The 21,931-nt window shown below is 49.2% G+C and overlaps 1 protein-coding gene across 5 annotated transcripts in view; it reads right to left on the bottom strand.

Annotated features, from left to right (window-relative positions):
- Positions 1-17,063: 17,063 nt before the first annotated feature.
- Positions 17,064-21,931, bottom strand: part of TDRD9 (tudor domain containing 9) — a 117,106-nt gene continuing 112,238 nt past the window's right edge. For all 5 annotated transcript variants that reach the window (XM_053225016.1, XM_053225018.1, XM_053225017.1 and 2 more), the window contains 2 exons: positions 19,146-19,218; positions 17,064-17,819 (listed from right to left, as the gene is read on the bottom strand). In XM_053225016.1, the coding sequence (XP_053080991.1) occupies positions 17,718-17,819; positions 19,146-19,218 (175 nt within the window). In that variant the 3' untranslated portion in view covers positions 17,064-17,717. The remainder of the gene's footprint in view (positions 17,820-19,145; positions 19,219-21,931) is intronic.

The raw sequence follows: 21,931 nt of genomic DNA, 5'->3' as shown, positions 1-21,931 counted from the left end.
GCTTATACATTGATACTTTCTTGAATAGCTTCTGGTCTTGCAATCTGGTAGTTACTGAGGGATCCCCCTCGGGGTGCTTGGGTGGCTCAGTTGGTTGAGTGTCCAACTCTTGACTTCAACTCAGGTCATGATCCCAAATCGTGGTATTGAGCCCTGTATCCAGCTCCATGCTGAGCATGAAGCCTGCTGGAGATTGTCTCTCTCTCTTTCTGTCTGCCCTTCTCCCCTGCAATCAATCAATCAATCAATCAATCAGTAAAAGAGGGTTCTCCTACATCTACAGTGGCATTCTATTCTTGGGCATTTATTCATCCATATACATTTTAAGATTTTTTGGGGCGCCTGGGTGGCTCAGTCGGTTAAGCGGCCGACTTCAGCTCAGGTCATGATCTCACGGTCTGTGAGTTCGAGCCCCACGTCGGGCTCTGTGCCGACAGCTCAGAGCCTGGAGCCTGTTTCCGATTCTGTGTCTCCCTCTCTCTGACCCTCCCCCGTTCATGCTCTGTCTCTCTCTGTCTCAAAAATAAATAAATGTTAAAAAAAAATTTTTAATTTTAAGATTTTTTTATCCAATTCCAAAAAGATGCCTCTTTGGGATTCTAACTAGAATTGTATTACATTCGCATATTAACTTGATTTTTTTATGGTGTAAAATCTTCCTAAACATGCCTTTCCATAAGTTCAGATTTCCATATGATCTGTTTTCCTCATGTGGGTCCTACACCTTTATTCTGAAATGTATTTTTTTCTTCACCATATATATGAAATGTTTGATACGTTCTTATTGCCAGAGCGGAGAAAGCCAATGACTTCTGTATTTCAGCTTGTATCCAGAAACCTTACCCAGGCTCACTGTGCCTGTTTGTAGAAACAACGCGGTTTATGCCGAACTGGGAGTCTGGAGCATTGGCACGTGCTAGGCAGAGGGCGCCTATGTGAGCCGCGGGGCACAGAGGCTCTGATGAGCTTCCTGGCAGACGCCACTTCACAGATGCTGTGACAACCCAAACACACTCGCTGTGGCTTCAGCGGGAAACGCCTCCTGGAAGTTTGCACCTGTTTTTCTCTGCACTTTGCCCCACGTGCCCGTTGCCCATGATTTTACTTTGTGCCCTTTCGCTGTGCTAACTGTGGGCTGTGAGGACAACTCGACAGTGCGTCCTGTGAGTCATTCTAGTGAATGACCAGACCTGGAGGTGGTCTGAGGGACCCCCACACATCCTATCAGCAAAAAGAGCTTTACCGCTTGTCTAGTGTTGTATCACTTCCTTTCTCTTTCTGGAGTCTTGTTGTATTTGCTAGAACCTTCAAGTCATTTTGAGCAGTAGTGATAGCAGACAGTCCTAATTTTAAATGACATGGTTTTAATGTTTTGCTATGTAAGAGAACGTTTAAGAGAATTTCTGGTTTGCATTACACTTTAAAATTTTTTTTTAATGTTTATTTATGTTTGAGAGACAGAGAGAGAAGGAGTGCAAGTGGGAGAGGGGCAGAGAGAGAGGGAGACACAGAATCCGAAGCAGGTTCCAGGCTCCCAGCTGTCAGCACAGAGCCCGATGCGGGGCTCGAACTCCTGAACTGTGAGATCATGACCCGAGCAAAGTCAGATGCTTAACCACCTGAGCTACCAAGGTGCCCCGGTTTGCATTACATTTAAGCAAAACGGGTCCTTCAACAACACAGTTCAAGTGTCAGTGACCCTGTGTGTATTAACTGAGTCGCCACACCAGGTAGAGACTGCCTGAGCTCGCCAGCCTGCAAATCACTACGTAAACAACAGCCGCGCCTCCTGATCAGTGACCATCTGGCGCTTCTTCCCAAGCCCGTGGGTGACCGGTCACCGCGTGTTACTCAGCGCCCGGACACCAGCCAGGTCGGGAGCCGTGCCACCTTCCCTGATGGACACACTGGCTACTCTGCGGAAGCGCGTCACCGAAGCCGGGAGTCGACCGACAGAGGTGAGAAAGTGGCAAGGACGGGAAGTGGGGACACTGGAGGCAAATCCAGGTGCAGCAGCGACGGGGCAGAAGAAAGAGCTGCGGCCAGAGGGGCCTGGTGAGGCCGACGTGATGAGCAGGACGATGTCCCCCGGAAGTGACGCTGGCCACACCCCCACGCCGACGGAGCCCTCGACACGTTCCGCGTCGCCCCGAGTGTGAGTGCGAAGGCCGAGCTGGAAGCTGATCGCGACGCGGAACAGACAGCGACAAGCGACAGAGGTCCAGAAAGGATGGTCGCGGCACGTCCTAAGTCACAGCGGAAGAGGCGAGCGCTGCTATTGACAAGTTTTTTGCAAAGAGAGAAAACGCTTCGATTCTTAGTGTTTCTGTTCTTTTAAATCAGTGTAGTAAGAAGTACTGTGACTCTTCTGCTCTGTGTCTTTAAATTGGTGGGGAGGGTCTCCACTGTTTTGACAAAACATCTTAAGGTTATAGAGCCACTGCGCTCCCCCGCGTTTTGCCACACCGACTTCCCTTAATTTAGGAATGGAACCTCACGAACAGCTTCTTCACCACCCACCGAATAGAAGCAGCCAGCTTTCCTTCTCGGTTGGTGTAGGACTTGGTTGGCGGTTCTCGACATGAAAAGCTGTGCTCACTTTCGTGGATGGGCCTTGCTTTGTTGTTGTTTTGAGCATCACTGGATTCTGTTTGCGCATCACTTAATTTCTTCCGTCTTTATTCGTGAGCGCTGTGTGGTTTCCTGCTACGAACACCACCTCCGACAGATTTTGAACCTGGCGCTAGCTTCTTCAAATGAATGGAAGGTGCTTCCTCCCTGGAGGCTCGGGCTGGGTTAGCCAGGTTTGATCTGCTCTGTAAAGGCTGTGAACCCACCAGCAGCAGACCCTTTTTGAGTGGTGGCGTCTCACTCCACGTAGGCTGTTTTCTCTGGACTTGTGGAGGGCTGATCTATTTTCATGGAACCACCTTTTGGATTTACTTATCCTGACTAGTTCCCATTTTCTGATTTTTTATCTTTAATCTGTTTCTCTAGGAACCGTTTTTCTCCAATGGCCTAAAGAATACTTAGTTCCTTTGACTTCTAGTCTGAGCAACTCCCAGGGTTTAGAGTCGTTACCCTCTTGGCAGTCTGTAATTATTCTTTTCATTTCCTCTTCGTTCTGACAGTTATCTAAGGGCATTTTCTTTTTCTAATTTCCAAGCAGTTATTATTTATGTCCAATTTTAATGGATTATGACCAAAACATGGGGCCTTTAAAATCCCCTCATTTAAAAAATGTTTCAGGGAGCTTGGGTGGCTCAGTTAAGTGTCCAGCTCTTGATTTCAGCTCAGGTCGCGATCCTAGGGTCACAGGGTTGAGACCTGCTCAGCACAGAGCCTACTTAAGATTCTCTCTCTCTCTCTCTCTGCCCCTGTCTCCCACTCACGCACTCTCTCCAAAATAATAAAGTATAAAAGTAAGATGTGTTTCTTTGTAGTCAGGCACACAATCTATCCTTGTGAACGTTTCACAAACATAAGGAAAATGATTCTTCCAATTCGAGGGATGTCGGATTCTACACATTAATACGTCCCCTTTACAGACTGTACTGTTGAGTTCCCGTCTCCTAACTGGTCAGTCGGAACTCTCAGAAATGCCAAGAGTTGTACCAGGATCTCCCATCATCACTGCACTGTTGGGAATTCTCCCTGCATTTGCACACGTATTCATAACATACCACAATTTTGCCTCTGACCTTCTGTTACTGTTCCTTGTTTACTGGCACCCTTGACCTTGGACGTCACCCCGCCGGACGTTAGCAGCTCAGCCCCTGCTTTTTGTTCGCCTGTCTCTGGAGTCTTTGCCTGCCTTTACTCTCCACTTTCATGGCTTTGGTGTGTTCTGGGAGAAGCACAGGGCTGGGCTTACTTTGCAGCCCTACGTGACTGTCTTTTGGTGGGAAAAGTCACTCTCTGTAATAACTTACTTGCCTCTGCTCCCCTCCCCTTTATGTTACTACTTTGTTCATTATGCACAACTGTTCCTTACTCCTTCTCCCTATTTCCTAAGTGCAGCCCGCCGTATCTCTCCATTTGTCGGAAGTTCTGATTCAGGGCTCTGTCCCTTGGCCGCGCTCGTGATCATGGCTGCCATGTGAAGACTAGATCCCAAGTTATTTCCCACACCGTGTTTCCTTCCCTCTACATCCTCAGTGCTGGAAGGCGAAACTTTAGAACCTCCACTCCTACACCCCATGAGACCGTGGAACGTTCACTTTAATGATCTGTTCCTTACTTCTCAAAGAAAGGTAACCAGTGGACAGGAGGGGAGAAGGAACAAGCTGTTGAGAGGCCAGTTAGGAAGTTATTGGTCAGAGATGCTGGTTTTCAGCATGCTGATGGTTTTCAGATGTTTGGGAAACTCAAACCTGCAAGGCTTATGTGTGCAGTGACAAAGTAAACCAGCTCAGCCCCCTGTGTAAACTGCCCCATCCCAGCCAGACCCCTCCCTCCACCCAGACCAGACACCTCAGGGCTTTTCACACTTCACTCAACTACCACAGGTACTTCAAGCTCACATCCAGAACCCTCCCCCTACTCCACCAGATGTGATAATACCACCGACCTACTGTGCAACTAAAGCCCTGGAGGCCACCCCAGAAGACAGCTCACCACTCCCAGTCAGTAACGCGTCCTCTAGTCGGCCTCCCCCAGGGTTTTGAAAATTCACTCTTCTCTCCCCAGCTCGGCAGACTGAGTTCAGGCCAGGTCGCTGCTTGCCTCCCTCCCAGGAGGCATCCCCTCCCTCCTGCTCTGCTACCTGTTTTGCCAGTCTGGTCCCTGGAATGGAATAAGGAACCTCATTTAGAGCGGAGTTAGAATGGAGTCAGGAGGCAGGCGGGGGAGCTCTCCCACCCCAGCACTCACTGCCCATCGCAGACCCAACAGGAAGAGAGGCACCTTGCGTCCCAGCGGGAGGAAAGGAAGATTTCCTCCTCCCCCGGCAACAGCCCAGACAGTGAGAGACCATCCCAGCTGAGCCAATGAGAGAAGGTCGGGAGTCCAGCCAATGGAAGGCTGGCCCAGCCCAGCGAGTAAGACACGGTCGCAGCACAGCCAGTGAAAGATTGCCACGGCCCAGCCAATGGGAGACTGCTCCAGCTCAGCCAATGAGAAACCTATACTTCCCGCTCCCAGTTTACTCCAGTGGACTTTTTGCTTACAACAGCCCTCCCAACTCCCCACTTACAAAGGAGCCTCCTCTCCTTTTTTTCAGGATTTGCCTATGGCTTTGGGGTAGCTTGTCTGTCCTGGATTGAAATTATCCCAAATAAATCCACCTTTTGATGGTAAAATAGCTGGCAGTTTTATTTTCAAGATTAACAGATTTCCTCACCTTCTGCTCCTGTTGGTTCCTATCTATTCTCTACCCTGAAACAAGAACGGTCTAAAGCTCAAATGTGACATCACTGCCCTGCTTAAAATCCTTCCCTGGCTAGGATCTGCCTCCATTATGAAGTCCCACCATTCTCTCTGACCCCATTTCACAGAAACCCAATCTGGTCCAGCTTGTAAAAGGCAGAATCTGTGATCCGTCTCCTGAACCGCATCGTAGACCGTAACCATAGCCAAGGACTCAAACGTCCACCAAGCCCCAGGCTCACACGGCCCCACCCCCGTCCCGGCTTCTCTGGACACGGTGGCTTCAGCCATGACTCTAGCATTGCTGTCTGGTTTCAGCCAAAAGAATTAGGAGGGAGAGGGAGGGGAAGAGGGAGAAGGACCCGATACTATAGGATCAATTTAAAACCCTGAAGGGTGCACTGGTCCAGTGAAGGCAGGTGCCATATTCCAGATCAGTAAGGGACCCACTATATTGGTGGCATAAGAGAAGCAATACTCAGAACAGGGTATTCGGTATCCAAATTCTCAGAGCGGAGCGGGTGGTGCTAATTGCAGAGCAGACAAAACATGAAGTGCCCCCTGCTTCTTCAGTTCCCCTCTGGCCAATTTTCCTCCCTTTGACCCTGCGCCCCAGTCTTCCTGGGCCATTTTTCTTCCAACATGCAGGCTTTCTGGCGGTTCACGCAGGTTCTCAGCAGGGCTCCGATGTCCTCTCCGTGCCCCTGACACTCCGCCTCCCCTCAGAGCTCAGCTGAAGTGCCCCACCTCAGGAAACTTCCCAAGCAAACATCCCCACACATCCCCTCCTCCAGGTCAAGGCCGGACCCTCCAGAGGAGCTCCTAAGACAACACAGATCATGTCCCCTTTCAATGGTCTCTCCACTATATCGTGGGTTCTTCTAGGCAGAAAGCCTCTCTTATTTCTATTCTACCTCTAGTACCCTGGACCTGGGACAAGTACTCAACTGCTTAGAAGTCTGTCTTTTTCTAAAATTATTTATGATAATGACTTTTTTTCTGCACTTTACTGTGAACCGCTGTGACTCTGCAATCCATCCTACACTTAACAGGCCACTCTTAAACCTCAATATAGCTCTCTGCCATCTCCATGAGCCCTGTGACAGAGGAGAAGGTGGCTTTTCACCTGACCTGAGGACAGTACACTGAGGCACCCAGGTCAGAGAGCCGGGGATACGGAAGATCACCTCCCAGTTCTGTGTCCTTCCCTGGATGCCTCTCCCCTCCTGACCGTCGAAGGCAGGCCCTCCAGTGCAAGCAAGAACTCCCTCCCCAAGCTTTGTGGGTTCTATCAAGCTGTATTTGAGTACCATCTCAGTGTCGGGTAGTTCAGATCCAGAAATGAATAAAACACAGATCTGACCCTCAAGAGACCTATAATACAATGTGGAAAGTCCACTCTTCAGGAGATCAGCACTTACGCAGGGGCTGGGTCACTTAACTATAACCCCTAAAAAGCAATCCCAAAATGATCGCAGCATAAATGAACTACTTAATTCTGGCACGCTAATAAACGTGGGGGTCACAGGAAAAGAGATACTCCATTCTGTCCAGAGATTTGTAGGCTGCCTTGCCATAGACGGGACACCTCTGGGGGTAGAGATGTGCGAGGAAGGGGAGGGCTTCTGGGAAGGGGGGAGGAGGGGGGGAGCAGGGGGAGCAGTCAGTCCAAGCAGGGCGGCATGTGCCAGGGGAGGGACGTACAAGGAAGTGAGAAACAGCCCCGTGGGCCTGGGTGGGACCCAGGTTGGGAGGCGGAGCAGCGAAAGGGCAGCCAAAGGCACGTCCAGGCTGGACCCGGAGGGCCTCCCGGGCCCGCGGAGGCGGAGGCAGGAGCACGCGGAGTGCCGTGTGGCACGCAGGGAAGGAAAGAAGCCAGCCCTGGCAGGGGAGGGGAGGGAGGGGCAGCCATTAGTGATCAGGCGGGAGACTCCTGCTCCCGTCCACCGGGACTCCACACGTCCACGCTGCCATTCTGACAAAGTGTATGGGATCCGAAACACGTTCATCAGCATGATATTAACAATTCTTCATTTTCACTGGAAAGTATTTTCCGGAGTGAATTTCACTATGTCCTTATAATTCCCTGCTCACTTTTTTTGTAATAAAACATCTTTCATTAGGGTTAATTCTCCTCCAGAGAAATGTATGGGGAGTTGGGTTCCATCTATAATTTTATCAGTCACAACTTCTGCCACTGTAGATTCTCACTGGAGCCATTCTTTTCCCGTGTGAGATTTCAGGAAGATGATTGTCCTAATCATTTGCAGACTGCAACAACTCACGGAGTGTGGTTTTAGGATTAATTATTCCTGCTGAGCTTGTTGCAATAGTTTTCAATGTCATCAATGAGATGGAATTCTTTGGTTTCGTCTGTAATACACTTCATCACTCCGTTGTATCGTGTGTTACATTTTGTACCAACAACATATATTACGAATCCTGTCCGTGGCTGCAGCGGTGTGCACTTTCAGGTTGGTCACAAGAGGGCCATCCCGAGCAACCGCGTCCCAAGGTTTCAGCGGGGCGGGAAACAACGACACTGGTGGAGTCCCAGTGAGAACAGCCCGCCTCCTTCTGTCTCCCTCACCAGAACGAAACAAAACAAAGGCACCAAACCTGAGTGGTGCCTGCCCCCCTCCTCCCGCCCAAAGGAGACCTGGTTCACCCGAGAACAGTAGGAAGAATCTGACCCCAAAACGCCAGGTCTTGCACAACACGGAGTGCTTTATGCCAGATAATATTAACTGTCAAAGGAAGCTGAGGTACTCACTCTCCCACACCTTCACAACATCAATGTCAAGAACAATCAAAAGCAACCTCAGGCCACATCATGATGCACATCCAGTGATCCGTAAAACCAACACCTATTGGCACTGAAGTCCAGTCCGCAGGCCTCTGCCTCCTTGCCAAAGAGGCCCAGGGCAGGATGCCGTCACCCCTGGAGTGACAGCACATGGAAGCAAGGGCAGGACACCCTTTCAGTGTGCTGAGTTTGCTACCATCCTGCTGAGGGCTTTTACACCGATATCCTAAGAGCTCTCGCTCTGTACTTTCCTTGTGGTGCCTTTGGTTTTGGTGTCCAGGTGATGCTTGCTTCACGGATGTGTTAGGAAGTGTCCCCCCGCTTCGGTTTTCGGAAGAATTTGAGTAGCAGGCATGTTAACTCTCATGCTTTGTAGGACGTTTGGTACTGTAGCCTTCTGTTCCTTAAGTCTTCTTTGTGGGGAGGTTTTGATTATCCAATCTCTTCTCTCGCTAGAAGTCTGCTGAGATTTCCTCTTCCTTCCTCAGCTGTAGCAATGCATGTGTTTCTAGAAAGCTGTCCATTTTACCTAGATTACCTAATTTGTTGGTGTATAACTGTTCACAGTATTATCTTATAATACTTTAATTTCTGTCAGGTTGGCAGTAAGGTCCTTGCTTTCATTTCTGATCTGTTATTTGTGTCTTCTGTTTTCCCAGTCTAGCTAAAGGTTGGACCCCTGCCTCACTCCATACACAAACATTAGCTCAAAATGGATGGGTGACTTAATATAAAAGCAGAACCTATAAAACTATTAGAAGAAAACACGAGAGTAAATCCTCATGATCCCAGATTTGGCAACAGATTCTTGTTTTGTTTTTTTTTTTTGTTTGTTTCTGTTTTTGTTTCTGAGAGAGCGAGCCTGCAAGCAGGGGACAGCATTGAAGGAGACAGAGAGAGAGAGAGAGAGAGAGAGAGAGTGAGTGAACGAGAGCGAGAATCTTAAGCAGGCTTCATGCTCAGCATGGAGCGAACGCAGGCTTGACCCCATAACCCTAAAAAATAGGCAAAGGACTTGAAAAGACATTTCCCCAAATAAGATATAAGAGTGGCCAAAAAGTACATGAAAAGATGCTCCACACACTGGTCACTAAGGAAATGCAAATGAAAACCACAACGAGACAATACTTCATACCCACCACAATGGCTTACATTTAAAACAAAAACAAGGGGGGGCGCCTGGATGGCTCAGTCGGTTAAGCGTCCGACTTCGGCTCAGGTCATGATCTCGCGGTCCGTGAGTTCGAGCCCCACGTCAGTCTCTGTGCTGACAGCTCAGAGCCTGGAGCCTGTTTCAGATTCTGTGTCTCCCTCTCTCTCTGACCCTCCCCCGTTCATGCTGTCTCTCCCTGTCTCAAAATTAAATAAACGTTAAAAAAAAAATTTTTTTTTTCTTTTAAACAAAAACAAGGGGCACCTGGTGGCTCAGTCAGTTAAGCATCCGACTTCGGCTCAGGTCATGATCTTGCTGTTCGTGAGTTTGAGCCCCGCGTCGGGCTCTGTGCTGACGGCAGGGAGTCTGGAACCTGCTTCAGACTCTGTCTCCCTCTCTCTCTGCCCCAACCCCACTTGCGCGCGCTCTCTCTCAAAAACAAACATTAAAAATATTTTTTTGGACAAAAACAAGGAAACTACAAGTTTTGGCCAGGATGTGGAGGAACAGGACCCAGCCCACACCGCTGGCAGGAATGTGGAAGGATGCAGCCACTCTGCAAAACGGCCTGGAGGCTCACTTCCCTCTGCTCTGAACAGTCCCTCCCAACTCCCTTGTTCTCTCTACAAAAGAAGGCTCCTTTGCTCTCCAGACTTGCCTCTGGTTCGCCACAGCTTGCTTGTCCCGAACTGCAACTCCTCTGCTATTCCCAAATAACCCCACTTTGCCACACCAAAACTTGCCCATGAGTGTTTGCTGCAGTATTCATGATAGCCAAAGACGGAAACAACCCGAATGTCCATCAACAGATGAATAAGTAATCCGACTGTGGTACAGACACGTAACAGGATATTATTACTCAGACGCAGAAAGGAGCAAAGTACTGACACAGGCTACAACTTGGATAAACCTTGAAAACATTACGCTACGTGAAAGAAACCAGACAAAAGATCACATTGTACGATTCCTTTTAAGTAATACATCCGGAGTAGGTACATCTGTAAAGACAGAGGCAGATTAGTGGTTACCGGGGCATGGCAGAAAAGGCAGTCGGGAACGGGCAGCGGAAAGATTACTTCATAGATATGGGTTTTCTGGGTAACAAAAAGATTTTGAACCTAGAGAGCCAGTGTTCCACCACACTGTAAATACGCTAAATGCCGCTGAATTGTACCCTTTAAAGTGGTTACCTGTAAGTTCTGTGATTTCCCCCTTGACTTAAAGAAAAGTAACTAGCAAGTTATTTCATGGGCATCTATAAACGGACTCTATAAAGTTTACACGGAGGGAGAAAAGACCAACAATAGCCAACACAATCGAAGAGAAGTACAAAGCACTACCCAACTCAACAATCAGGACAGTGTGGTACTGGAGAAAGAAGACAAACAGATGAAGAGAACAGAACAGAAGGCCCCAAATTAAACCCACAAAAACACAGTTGACTGATTTTGATAAAGAAGTAAAGCCAATTCAACACAAGAATAAAAGTCTTCTCATTTTTCAACAAATGTCGGTGAAAAAGGCGGACATCTGTATGGAAAAAGATAAACTTCAACCTCGTATCACTGCCACCACCCTGAACTCCAAATGGTAAAAAAAATAAAAGATAAAACTTGGTATGAATCACAGACTTAAATGTCAAAGTTAAAATGATAGAACTTCCAGAAATTCTAGAAGAAATTTTTACACATTTTTTTTAATTTTTTTTTTTTTTTTTACATTTATTTATTTTTGAGAAACAGAGTGAGACAGAGCGTGAGCAGGGGAGGGGCAGAGAGAGAAGGAGACACAGAATCCGAAGCAGGATCCAGGCTGCGAGCTGTCAGCACAGAGCCCGACGCGGGGTTCGAACTCACAAGCTGTGAGATCATGACCTGAGCTGAAGTCGGACACTCAACTGACTGAGCCACCCAGGCGCTCCAAAATTTTTACACTCTTAAGTCAAGATTTCTTATATAGGATACACATACACAAAAACCACAGAAGAAAAATGACTAAATTAAATAGTAAAATGAAAAAATTTTACTGTTCAAAAACACCACTAAAAAATGCAAAGGCAAGCCAGATTGGGAGAGAATACTTGTGATATAGATCTCTGACAAAGAATTTGTACCCAGAGTATCTAACAAACTCATTCAACTCAACCTACATCCCTATGCCATAACAGCAGTATTAATAGGCCTATAAGAACCCCCCTCTCAAAAATGAATAAACTTTTAAAAAATTCTACATGTATCGTGTGACCCAATAATTCCATCCCTAAGTATTTACCCTACAGAAATGCAACACACATCCACAGAGACATTAATCCACAAACATTCATTGCTACTTTAATCATAATCAACCCAAACCTGAAAACCACCCAAACCACCATCAACAGGTAAATGGATCAATACACCGTACAACAAAAAATGAACTACTGAACACAATCACACGGATGAATCTCAAAAACATGCTGAGTGAAGAAATCCAGACACGTGGAGTAAAGCACGTACGAGTCCATCACATGGAATTCTAGAAAGGGGAAGTCTGTTCCACAGCAGCGGTCACAGCAGTGTGACAATGTCTGGACAATGTCTGGCTGCTACAAGTGCAGGGGGTTTGTTCCTTATAAGTGGCGGGTGGAGACCAAGGGTGCTGAACGGCTTATAAAAGCACAAGACAGCCTGTGTGACCATGACAAAGAGTTATCTGGCCCAAAATGGCAACAGCGAGAAACCCAGCTCTCCAGGGACAGAAGGCAGTTCAGCGGTGGCTGGGGCTGCAGTGGCAGTGGGGAATTCTCTACAAAGGAGTCAGTATACGGGAACTTTAGGGGGTGATGGAAATGCTCACTACCTACACTGTGGTAGTTGTCTCACGAATGTATATGACTGTCAAAAGTCAAACGGCACACTTGAAATGAATGCATTTTACTGTATGTAAATTTTATCTCAATAAAGTTAATTTACAAAATGAAACCATCAGGAAACTAGAAGAGAACAAAGGGGCTATTTCTAATAAACTCAAACAGGGAGGAGGGAGTTTAGAAGCCATAAAAGATTCATATATTTAACTACATGAAAATGAAAGGCTAAATTTCACATGGTAAAAAGAAAACACAATAAAGTCAAATGACAAATGGGAAAACATTTGTAACCCATATCACAAAGGGTGGATTCCTCACTATAAAAATAGTTTTTAAAAACTATTAACATTAACATCTAGGGGCACCTAGGGGTCTCAGTCGGTTTAGCGTCCGACTCTTGGTTTCGGCTCAGGTCATGATCTCACGGTTCGTGGGTTGGGGCCCCGCATCGGGCTCTGCGCGGACAGCTCAGAGCCTGGAGCCTCCTTTGGATTCCATGTCTCCCTCTCGCTCTGTCCCTCCCCCACTTGCACTCTCTCTCAAAAATAAATAAGCAACAAAAAAAAACCGTAACGTAACACAAAGAAAGCCTGGTAAAAGGTGTGAACACGGTTCCCACCGCAGGAAAAACCAATGGCTCATGGTGTACGAAGAGGCTCAGCCTCACTCATAACGACACATTCAAATTAAAACAAGTAACCTGACAGAAACGGCACCTCCTATTGTCACAAGCCGTGGGAACACTGCGACGGTGCGGCCACAGGGAAACGGGGCCCCCGTCTCGCTGGCAGGAGCGTGTGCCCACTGGTACCAACCAGACCGAAGGCGGCGTGGCAACGTCTACTAACGGGATGATTTTCTAAATGCCCTTTGACGCAGCAATTCTTACTTTAGGAGTTTATTACGGGTTATGTAAATGTATGAGGATAGTCACTGCAACGCTGTATATCCCAGCAAGACTAGAAACTATCCAAATGTCCGCTGTGAGGCTGTAAAGTCAATTACAAGACAGCAATTAAACCATATACTGTGAGGCACTGAAAAAGCAGGAGCAGACCTCCAGAAACAGGATCCGCAACAAACATTAGGTGGGCACACGGAGGTACAGCTGAGCGCATGTTGTGTGCGGCCCCCGGGAAAACTGACAGAAACAGTGTCCACACGACAGAGACCGATCTCCGGACGTGTCCAGTGAGAGGGTGCAAAGGCCCCGGCTGGGCTGGCTTCGGGGCCACCGTAACAAAGCCCCCACACGCCGCGGGGCCCTGAACAACAGGAACTCATTCTCTCCCAGTTCCGAGGCGAAGGGTCTGAAATCGAGGCGTTGGCAGGACTGTGTTCCCTCGGCGCGGGGGGAAGGCTCGGGGCGCAGGGGGAGGGTCCTTCATGACTCTCCCAGCGCCTGGTGGCTTCCGGCGCTCCCGGGCTTGTGGCCATGTCCTTCCGGCCTCTGTTTCCGTCCTCGGACGGCTTCTTCCTGGCGTCTCTTCTGTACGTCTCCTACAAGCACACCCACCACGGGCTTTAGGACCCACCCTAAATCCAGGATGATGACCCCATCTCAAAATCCTTCACCTAACCACAGCTTCAAAGACCCTTTGACCAAATAAGGTCACCTTTACAGGAGACTCAGGGGTTAGGACGTAGACAGAGCCTTTGAGGGGCCACCATTCAGCCCCCAACACCGGTGGCCCTGAGAACTCTCTTCCCTCGGATTCACTGAATCTGGGCCCCTCGCGTCCTCTGTCCCGCTGGCACACGGCCGAGGCTCAGCGCGGAGGGTCTCTCCCCGGCCTTGGCTGCAGAGCGCCCACGCGGAGCCCCACGCGGCAGCCGGCACGCTCTCTCCGTCGGTCAGTCTGGGCACGGCACGGTCTTGCTCAAAACCCTCCGAGTCTTCCCCTTGCTCGAGTACAAGACAAAATCCACCCCGCGGCCCGGACCTGGCTTCTTTCTACAGGCCCCCCCCCCGCCAAACGGCTCCTGCTCCAGCCCCAGAGGCCTCCCCACTGGCCCCCCAAGAACACCAGGCACGCTCCCTCCCCCGATCTCAGCCAGGACCTCAGGTCCTCCCCACAGAAAGGCTGTCCCTTCAGAAGGCAGCGCCACCGCCACCGCACACACCCGCCAGCCATGGTCTGACGGTCTCTGCAGAGCGCGCTCCCCAAGTCTCCCTTCTCCATGTGTGCACCATCCACAGGGACACTGCGGAGGGGAACACCGCAGAGGGGAACAGAGGCAACCGACACACGTGGCCCACAAGGCCTAAACCGCTCACTGCCTGGCTCCCGACAGACAGAGCCGCACACTCCTGCTCGGTCCCTTACCCGGACCCCGGACCCCCGCAGCTCTTGCGTCTCCTGACACCCCGTCTGTCGCCCATCTGTACCCGCTGCACCGGCAGCTCCGGGAGTGCGGGGAGCCTAGGCACGCTCTACTCACAGCTGACCTCAGGGTCCGCAGCCCAACGAACGCATGGGTGAGGGCTGGGGGGTGGGGGGGACAGGACGGCCTTTCACTCCCTGCCCTTTTAACCTTCTCATTCCATATCCTGTACGTGTATTACTATGAGCATAAATAACTCCTTAAGACCATGGGGATAGATGGCTGATTAATCCCTGACAAAGCAGGAAAGAATATCCAGTGGGAAAAAGACAGTCTCCTCGACAAATAGTGTTGGGAGAACTGGGCAGCCACATGCAAAAGAATGAAACTCAACCTCTTTCTTACACCACACACAAAAATAAACTCAAAACAGATTAAAGACCTAAATGTGACACAGGAAACCCATCAAAATCCTCGAGGAGAACACAGGCAATAACCTCTTCGACATGGGCTACAGCAACACTTTCTTGATGTATCTCCCCAGGAAAGGGAAACAAAAGTAAGACCTCATCAAAATAAAAAGCTGCTGCACAGCGAAGGAAACAATCAGCAGAACTAAAAGGCGCCCCACCCAGAATGGGAGAAGATATTTGCAAATGACATCTGATAAACGGTTAACCAAAATCTATAAAGAACTTCTAAAACTCAACACCTAAAAAACAAACAATCCAGTAAAGAAATGGGCAGAAAACACGAACAGACACTTTTCCAAAGAAGACATCCAGATGGCCAAGAGACACATGAAAAGATGCTCAACATCACTCATCATCAGGGAAATACAAATCAAAACTACAGTAAGATACCATCCCACCTGTCAGAAGGCCAAAATTAGCAACACCCTTATGCTTATACCAGCATTGTGTACAGCAGCCAAGATATGGAAGCAACTAAAGTGTCCATCAATGGATGAACGGAGAAAGGAGATGTGGGGGGGGGGGGTGTGTGTGTACGTGTACATACATACACACAAACGATGGAATGGTATTCGGCCAGAAAAAGAAAACCTTGCCATTTGCAACAACATGGATGGCGCTAGAGAGTATCAAAAGTGAAGTCAGAGAAAGACAAAATACCACATGATTTCTCTCATACGTGGAATTTAAAAACAAAACAAATGAGCAGAGGGAAAAAAAAAAGAGAGAGAGAGAGGCAAACCAAGAATAAGATTCTTAACCATAGAGAACGGACGGTCCCCAGAGGGGAGGTGGGGGCCGATGGGGAAACAGGTGACGGGGACAAAGGAGGGCACCCATCAGGACGAGCAGCGGGTGACGTATGGACACGCTGCGTCACCACACTGTACACCCAGAGCTAGGAGCACACTGCGCGCTGATGAACTGGACTTAAAATGAAGCTTTAAAGGCCCACAGGACTGGAGAAGCGTGCACACGAACCATCGCCGTGTGATCGCTGAATAACGCCCTGTCTTCTGTGGCAGGCGGGGCCGTCAAGCGTGCTGCTGGCTTTTGCAGAGAGCAGGATTTCCGGAGTTGCTGAGAACAGAATGAATTAACCAGTCACGCCGACGTGACCACGTCGAGCGATGGGGAACGCGGATACCAAATGATATAAAGAGCTCAATCTTCGCCAAAACAGCAGCAAGTAAACGACGACTGTGGCGGAAATCATGGAGGGCAAACTTTACTTACGATGCTTAGCAAGATGGAAGCAATTCCAGAAAAAAGAGTCAGGATGGTTTTCTTTAAGGGTTAGAACCAGAGAAACGAAGAAGCTGGATTTTTTTTTTTTTTTTAAGCAAGACTTCTGGTACCGTCTGACTTAACCTGGCCCCGCGCTGGACGGCCCCGGGGACCGGCTGCCACTCACCTGCAGCGGGGTGCATGCCTCGGACCCCGCAAAGCAAAGAGCTGGCAGCAGGGGGGCGCCTATCCTGCCTCTTTTCACAGAGGACTTTCTGAGGAGGCAGGCCTCGGGCTGCCCCAGGCATCAGGAAGGGCTGTGCTGCTAGCGAGGTGCCCCCCTCCTGCCTGAGGCTGGGAGTGCATTCCCAGAACCCCCACCTGGACCACTCTGGCTCGGAGCTGAGCAAGACTGGGGGCGCGAGTGTGACACAGGCGACAGAGGGACACACACACAGTGCTGGGCCCCCAGTTTACAGAAGCTCCCCAGACGGCAGTTGCCCAGACCTCTACGCGAGCTCCTGGTCACCACCCCACGGCCCCCAGATACATAGGCTTCTCAGATTTTCTCACGGGCTTCGAACTGCCCGCTGGGAGCAGCCTGCCTAGGCGCCCGCTCCCCTGATCCTTCCTGCCGCCCTCGCGGACCCTCCTCCCATCAGCCCCTCTGACATCCGTGTGAGGCCACCAGGGACCCCTTGCCACCGTCTTTGCAGCGACTGCTCCTCTGATGCAACCCTGACCGACAGGAATCGGTTTTCACAGAGAAGCCCTTACTCCTCTCCCGGTTTTCTAAATTCAGAGGTTTTAGAATGAAATACATTTGAATCTCCTCTGACTAAAAACTGTCAGAAACAGAAACTGGGTCTCATGCTTTTTTATTCTTTAACACAGATAATACTAGTTGCCAGGTAATCTCTCTGATTTCCAAAATTTGGACTCCGAATTGTAACGTAAGTAAAAATCTAAAATATACAAAACTGAAGTTAGTTTTATCAAAATTAAATATTTTTCCTCACAGAAAAGAAAATTAGAAAATGCCACACAGTTGTAAGAAACATGCAGCTCCCTGTTGCGGGGTTTGGGGTTCGTGGTTCTGCCTGTACCCCAGGTTTAAATCACTGTAACAAGATAGAACATACTAGCACATTCTGGAACCTTACATGTAAGATCGTCTATTTCTGTTTACCTTAATAAATTCAAAGCAAAATATAGCTCTTTTTCCAAATAAAGCTTTCTTTCAGAACGGTGTTATCCCAGAATCTTTAACACAGTGATTTTTCTGTTTCTGGAAAAGACTAGACTTTCCAATCCTTCCCACCAGAACAGAAATGCCACTCTCCAGCCACCACCCACAGAGAAGAGGAACCAGGATGGGGAAGACCTTTTGGATGCAGTGGGCGAAGACCGTAATGCTCAGATACAGAGAAGTCAGTCTACAGCTGGAGCCTTTAATCCACCGCTCCGTGGCGGATCTGGTTCCTTCGGGAGGAACCGGGGCATGGCCCGCCGGCACGCCTAGGCACTGAGAACAATCAGTTTGTGAAGCTGGTAGAGAAAGGTGTTCTTCCCTCGGCCGCTCTCCCGCTCAGCCTGCTCCATGACCAGCTTTGGATCCACCTGAGGGGACAGACAAAAGGACCAGTCAGACCTTTCTAGAAGAAGGCCTGCGAGACATCAAGTAAAGGAAGTAAAACGAATCATCAAAAGGACACACACACATGCACGGACACGTAAGACAGCAGAAAGTAGTCTTTTGGTCTCCCGGCGTATTCCAGAACACCTCCCGTCTCTCACAGCGCTCAATGCCGCGCGTCTGACGAGCCACTTTCAGTAACCCAGTGACTTCACCCAAAGCTCCACACGCTCCTCCCCACGTACACACGAACTGCAGCTCCGCTATTGGCTTCTAAGTATGTGCGTTTTCTAAAGCACATCAACCTCAAAGTAAAATTCTGCTCTCGGATTAAGTCTCCCAACAGAGTCTGCAGGAGAGGTGGCCAGCGCACCTCCTGTCCCCCCCTGTCAGGGAGCTGGCTCCAGGCCTGGTCCTGAGGGCTCTGAAGAGGGACACTGGTCGGTGCCCAGGGGAGGAAGAAAGTCTCGTGCCGACTGAGGACGGGAAGCACCACCTGCAGGGGCATCTCGTGGCTCACGTCGCAGCGGGTCCATTCACAAAGACGCCCTTGGCTCTAGGAGTCAAGCTGCAAACTCCTTAGTTCCTTCCCTTCAAGTCCAATTTTATTTTATTTCATAAACATTATACACGGTCAAAGTCAAGGTGCCCCGGATGGGCCCTGCCCTATTTCCCAACTGCTATGGACTGAACTGTGTGCCCCAAATCTCTAATGTTGAAGTTCAAATCCCCAGTGCGATGGTGTCTGGAGGTAGGGCTTTGGGGAAGTGAATGGGGTTCCGTGAGGTCACAAGGGCGAGGCCCCCACGACGGGATCAGAGCCCTTCTCAGAAGAGACTTAAGGGCGACGCTCTCCACCACGTGAGGACACAGGATAGGGGCACGGGCCTGCAAGCGAGGAAAGGGGTTCTCACCAGAACCCGGCTGTGCTGGTGCCCTGACCTCTGACTTCCGGCCTCCGGGAACTATGAGAAAATAAACGTCTGCTGTTTAAGCCACCCCGTGTGTGGCACGCTGTCAGCCCGAGCACACGGAGGCAACACCGATGCGCCCTGACAGCTGATCCAGATGTTCCTCCCAGCTTTATCCCAAGTTACAGGACAGTCGGCCTGGGCATCACAGAGGGCACGCCATCCAGAGACCGCCGGTCTGCTCTGTGACGCTACCCCATGACTCAACAGAACCGTCCACATCGCCTGTTCCTTTCTACTCTCTCCGGACCCTCCACAGCCCCTGCTCTGGGCCCCTCACTCCCCCGAGCCCATCACTCCCGGGCAGGCGGCTCGCACGGCACTCGATTTCTCACCCACCTGATTCCATTCGTACGGCTTTTCATGCCACGCAGGGACAATTCTCTGTCTTGGTTTCGACTGACAGAACAAACTACAATTTAAAGAAGAAATAAATCATCTTAATTATACTCAGTAACTGAAAACCGGAAAGTCAGTAACTAGGATTTAAAAAAAGATTGAAAGCCAGAATTATAACTACAATAAGTTTTTTAAAGGTCAAGATTTACATACTTACAACCAGCAGACATTTAAATCTACTGTACGTTCAAAACCAGGCACGAAATGGAGCAAAGCAGGGGTTAAGACCAACCCTCGTTCTCCCCGTCCCTCACCCACGAGTGGAGGTGCCCTGTCACCACACATCACTGCGTCACGGGATGGAACAGGGTATTTTCTGTCCTCTACTCTAGACACCTGTGACAAGCTGGGAATGCCACCGGCTTAAAAAGGCAGAGAGCTAGAGACTTCTAGCAACGACAGAATAAAGAGGTCTGGAAATCTTCTTGCCACCTGAAACAACTATGAAATTTGACAAAATTGTCAAAAAAAAAAAACCCCACCCCAAACATGCAAAAGCTCTGGAAATTAACGAAAAGCAAACGAGCTGAGAAGCACCGATTCATGAGGAACTGCGGACTTCAGGTGAACTGTGGGGCCAGCTTCTCCCAGCCACCGCCCATAGCCCCCAGCAGCGCAGCCTAGGACCCAAGCGTTGCCAGGGACAGACTGGACACGAGAACCAGCATCTCCGCTGCCAGACTGAGCTTCCCTGATTTGGTGCAGGGGGTGAAAGACCCTCCTGTGTGGCAACACTGTCAGCATAAATTGTCCACCTGACAGGCAAGACGTAGAGAAAGCCCACAGCTCCGTTGGCCTTCGGTCACAGTCCTGCTGGGGGCCAGAGCAGACCAACAGACCACGTAGAAGCCCAAGAGGGAGAGCCTGGAGTGAGAGTACCAGAGGGCCAGACGCACACACACACCCGGGGGGCGGCGGGGAGGCTGCACACACGTGCAGGCAAAGTCCATGGAGGCCCTGAGCCGGGCACGCAGCCCTGGGCCACTGGGAAGTGGCGCACAGGAAGGCCCTGGGGAAACATAAAAGCTGGGGAAGAGTTCAAAACCACCCGAACCGTGGATGCACCACCCAAACCACACATACGTCTACCGGCAAAGGGCAGGAGCTTAAAGGCTTAGGTAACTAAGCACAACTTCTGACCCCTCTCTGGCTCAGCACTAAGCAGTGCAGACACAAGGACAACTCCTAGTAAGCCAGGCTGAAAAATAAAAAGGACAACGAACACAAAAACAAAAAGAGAACCCAGGCATCAGTGGCCTCACGACATGGAGGGAAACGTATCCTGCGGAAGCCTGCGGGATCAATACCCTATCCTGCTACCCTGCACCGTCTAAAATGACCAATTCTCAGCCAAAAACTGAGACATTCTGCCAGAAACAGGAATGTGTGACCCATACTCAGGAAAAATGAGCAGCCAAAAGAAGGTGAGTGGGCCCAAACATGGGTTTAGCACACAGGACCTCAAAGCAGCCACGCTAAGTACGTACAAAGAATTAAAGCAAACCACGTTTTAACAAATACGTGGAAATATGATGACAATGACTCAAAGAGAATTGCAATAAAAATCAAAAACAAAAAAATCAAAAACAGAAAAACCCAAAAAGAAATTCTAGAGTTCAAAAGTACAAGAACTAAAATGGAAGATCCCTTACAGCAGACCCGCACGTGCAGGTCTGAGATGTCAGGATAAAGAAGCAGGAAACTGAAGGACAAATCAATAGAAATTAGCTACTCTGAAGAACAGAGAGAAAAAAGATTGAAAAACAAATGCCCAGAGACTCAGAGCGCAGCAAGACAACACCAAGTGTACAGACACAGGTGAGACAGGAGCCCTAGGGAATGAGGGAAGGCATAGAAAAAAAATATTTGAAGAAATTCCAAGATGCAAATAGATTGTAAGTAAAAGGACAGAAAAGGATGTGCATGCAAACAGAAACCAGACTGGTAGAGTAGCTACATTAATATCTGACAGACTTTAAGACACAACTCTTGGGGCACCTGAATGGCTCAGTCCAACTCTTGATTTCAGCTCAGGTCACAATCCCAGGGTCGTGGGATCAAGCCCACAACAGGCTCTGCCCTGGGCATGCAGCCTGCTTGAGAGTCCCTCCCCACCTCCCACCACCCCTCTCCTACTCGCAGACATGCACACATTCTCTCTATCTTTAAAAGAAATTTTTTAAAAAAGAAGAAGACAACAACTCTTCCTAGAGAGAGAGATTTATTTCATAACGACAAAGGACTGGCACATTCTGAAAAGGCAACAATTACGAATATATACATATCAAACAATATAGCCCCAAAAACATAAAAGAAAAGCTGACAGACTTGAGAGAAGAAATAATTCAATAATTCTAGAAATTTCAATACCCCACTTTGAATATTCATAGAACTAGTGAGAAAATCAGCAAGGATAGACACTTGATGGCTGCCACAACTCACCAGCTTGATCTAACCAACATCAACCGAGGCTTCCACCCCACAAGAGCAGGTACACATTCAAATTTTCAAGTGATCACGGAACACTTCCCAGGAAAGACTATATCTATGCTAAGCCATAAAACAAGTCTCAATAAATTTTAAAATATGGAAATCATTCATGGGGCACCTGGGTGGCTCAGTCGGTTAAGTGTCTAACTTCAGCTTAGGTCATGATCTCACAGTTCATGAGTTCAAGCCCCGCACTGGGCTCTGTGCTGACAGTTCAGAGTCTGGAACCTGCTTCA

The sequence above is a fragment of the Acinonyx jubatus genome, chromosome B3 (genome assembly GCF_027475565.1).
Source record: "Acinonyx jubatus isolate Ajub_Pintada_27869175 chromosome B3, VMU_Ajub_asm_v1.0, whole genome shotgun sequence".
NCBI classification, from domain to species: domain Eukaryota; kingdom Metazoa; phylum Chordata; class Mammalia; order Carnivora; family Felidae; genus Acinonyx; species Acinonyx jubatus.
This window is presented reverse-complemented; position numbering and strand designations above follow the sequence as displayed.